At 45.3% G+C, this 2,228-nt stretch overlaps 1 protein-coding gene across 1 annotated transcript in view; it reads left to right on the forward strand.

Annotated features, from left to right (window-relative positions):
• COQ8B (coenzyme Q8B) overlaps positions 1–2,228 on the forward strand; it is a 16,062-nt gene that overhangs the window by 3,354 nt on the left and 10,480 nt on the right. Inside the window, exon 5 of the mRNA XM_023537903.1 lies at positions 1,787–2,175. Within this exon, the coding sequence (XP_023393671.1) occupies positions 1,787–2,175 (389 nt within the window). The remainder of the gene's footprint in view (positions 1–1,786; positions 2,176–2,228) is intronic.

Raw genomic sequence — 2,228 nt, forward strand, 5'->3', positions numbered from 1 at the left:
ATTTTTAGGGACAGTTGGGAAAATCTAAGTATGGACTGGATACACATGTTAGAGGATTAGTGTTAATTCTCTTAGGTGTGATCATGACACTGTACAGAGGAATGTCCTTATTCTTAGCACAGGTTGAGTGGAACTCCATGCAAATGGATCCACAGAAAAATAATAGTAAGTGTTTGGGTACACACAGATAAAACAGATGAGGCAGAATGTTAAAATCTTTGAAACGGGCATGTGGGTGTTCATGGTGCAACTCTTCTGTCTGGATTTTTTTCAAAATAAAAAGTTGGACGTAGGTAGAAAATTAAGCTTTAGGATAAGGCCAACCTGAGTCAGCACCCTGCTCCGCGACTTCTGTGCCATGTGACCCAGGGCCAGGCACTGTACCTCCTGCTTCTCTGAATCTCCTGCTTCCTCACCTTGAAAATTAAGGCATTGGTAGTTCTTACTTCTCGGGGCGATTGTGGGGATTCTGCCAGAGAATCCACAGAGAGATTTAGAATCCTGCCTGGCACTGGGTGAGCCTTTAATAAAGAGTGGATTAAATTTTTAACAAATAAAAGAATAATTAACACTTTATTGAATAATAATACAATTTGCATATAGAACTGCGTGCATATCAGCTGGATTAATTTTCACAAATTGGACGCATCTGTGCACCCTGATTAAGAAACCCTAGAAGAGCATTTCTCACATTTTTTGGTCTCAGGATCCCTGCACACCCTTAAAACTGAGGAGTGGATTAAAAAAACATGCAGTGCAATATTATTCAGCCATAAAAAGGAATGAAGTACTGATCCATGCTATAAAGTGGATGAATCTTGAAAGCACTGTCCTAAGTGAAGGAAGCCAGACATAAAAGACCACGTACTGTATGATTTCATTGATGTGAAATGCCGAGGATAGGAAAATTTATAGGGACAGGAAGTAGATTGGTGGTTTCCAAGGACTTAGGGGCAAGTGGTTGGGGGCTGGGAACGGTGACTGCTAATACGTAAGGGGCTTTTTGGGGCAATGAAATGTTCTACAGTTGGTCGTGGTGATAGTTGCAGTAGTGAATATGTTAGAAGCCATTGAATGGCACACCTTAAATGAGTGAGTTCTATCTCCGTAAAGCTCTTAAAAAATAGAATGAGGACAGCAGAGAGCTTGTTTATGTAGGTTATATATGTGGATATTTACTGTATTCGAGATTAAGACTGAAAAATTTAATACGCGAGAACACATACACACGTTCCATCTGCCATCACAGTGGTGGCACCACCACCGGTCATAGAGCTTCTGGAAAATTCCCCTGAGCATTCCTGGGAGAATGAGAATAAAGAAAAAGAGCAGATACCATATTAATATTATTATGAAAAAAGTTTTGATCTCACAGACCCCCTGAAGAGTCTTAGGGATGCTCAGGGGTCCCCGGACCACACTTTGAGAATCGATGCCCGGGTTCTCCAGAAGCTCCCCTCATTCCTCATCCCGGCCCGTCAAGGGCAACCATTGTCTCGGCTTCCGACCCCGAGTTTGGGCTGTTTCAGACCGTGCATTCTTGTATGGCTTCTTTGGCTCAACATTCTTTTTGAGAGATGTACCCACGTTGCTGTGAGTGGATCTGGGTTGCTTGTTCCGTCCCATAGAAGTCACTCTGTGACTGTTTCATAATTCTTTCGTTAGTTGTATTGATGGTCATTTGGGATGTTTCTAATTTGGGACTGTCATGAATACTGCTGTGGTGACTCTTCTTGGGACATATCTGTCGGTGGACACACGCGTTTTCTCTTGGGTAGTCACGTAGGAGAGAAACTGCACCCGGTGCAGGTGTGTGCTTCACTAGACACTTCCCACTGGTTCACAAAGGGCCCGAGCCACAGCATCCCCGTCAGCAGTGTGGGAATTCGGGCCACGGCACCCCCGTCAGCAGCGTGGGAATTCGGGCTGCTCCACGTCCTTGCCGACACTTGCTGTTGTCTTTTTCAGTCTGGCCATTCTGGTGGTGTGTGGTGGTATTAATACTGATCGTTTTTATGATTGCAACACTAATGATCATTCTCTCCATCCCAGAAGGCGGCTCCCAGCCAGGCTCCAGCCCTTTCCTGTCAGAGGCCAATGCCGAGCGGATTGTGCAGACTTTGTGTACCGTTCGGGGGGCCGCCCTCAAGGTTGGCCAAATGCTCAGCATCCAGGGTATAGCATGACCCTCGACCCCTGACCTCACTTCTACCCCATCCCACCCACCA

This window comes from Pteropus vampyrus, unplaced genomic scaffold (assembly GCF_000151845.1).
Source record: "Pteropus vampyrus isolate Shadow unplaced genomic scaffold, Pvam_2.0 Scaffold203, whole genome shotgun sequence".
Taxonomy (NCBI): domain Eukaryota; kingdom Metazoa; phylum Chordata; class Mammalia; order Chiroptera; family Pteropodidae; genus Pteropus; species Pteropus vampyrus.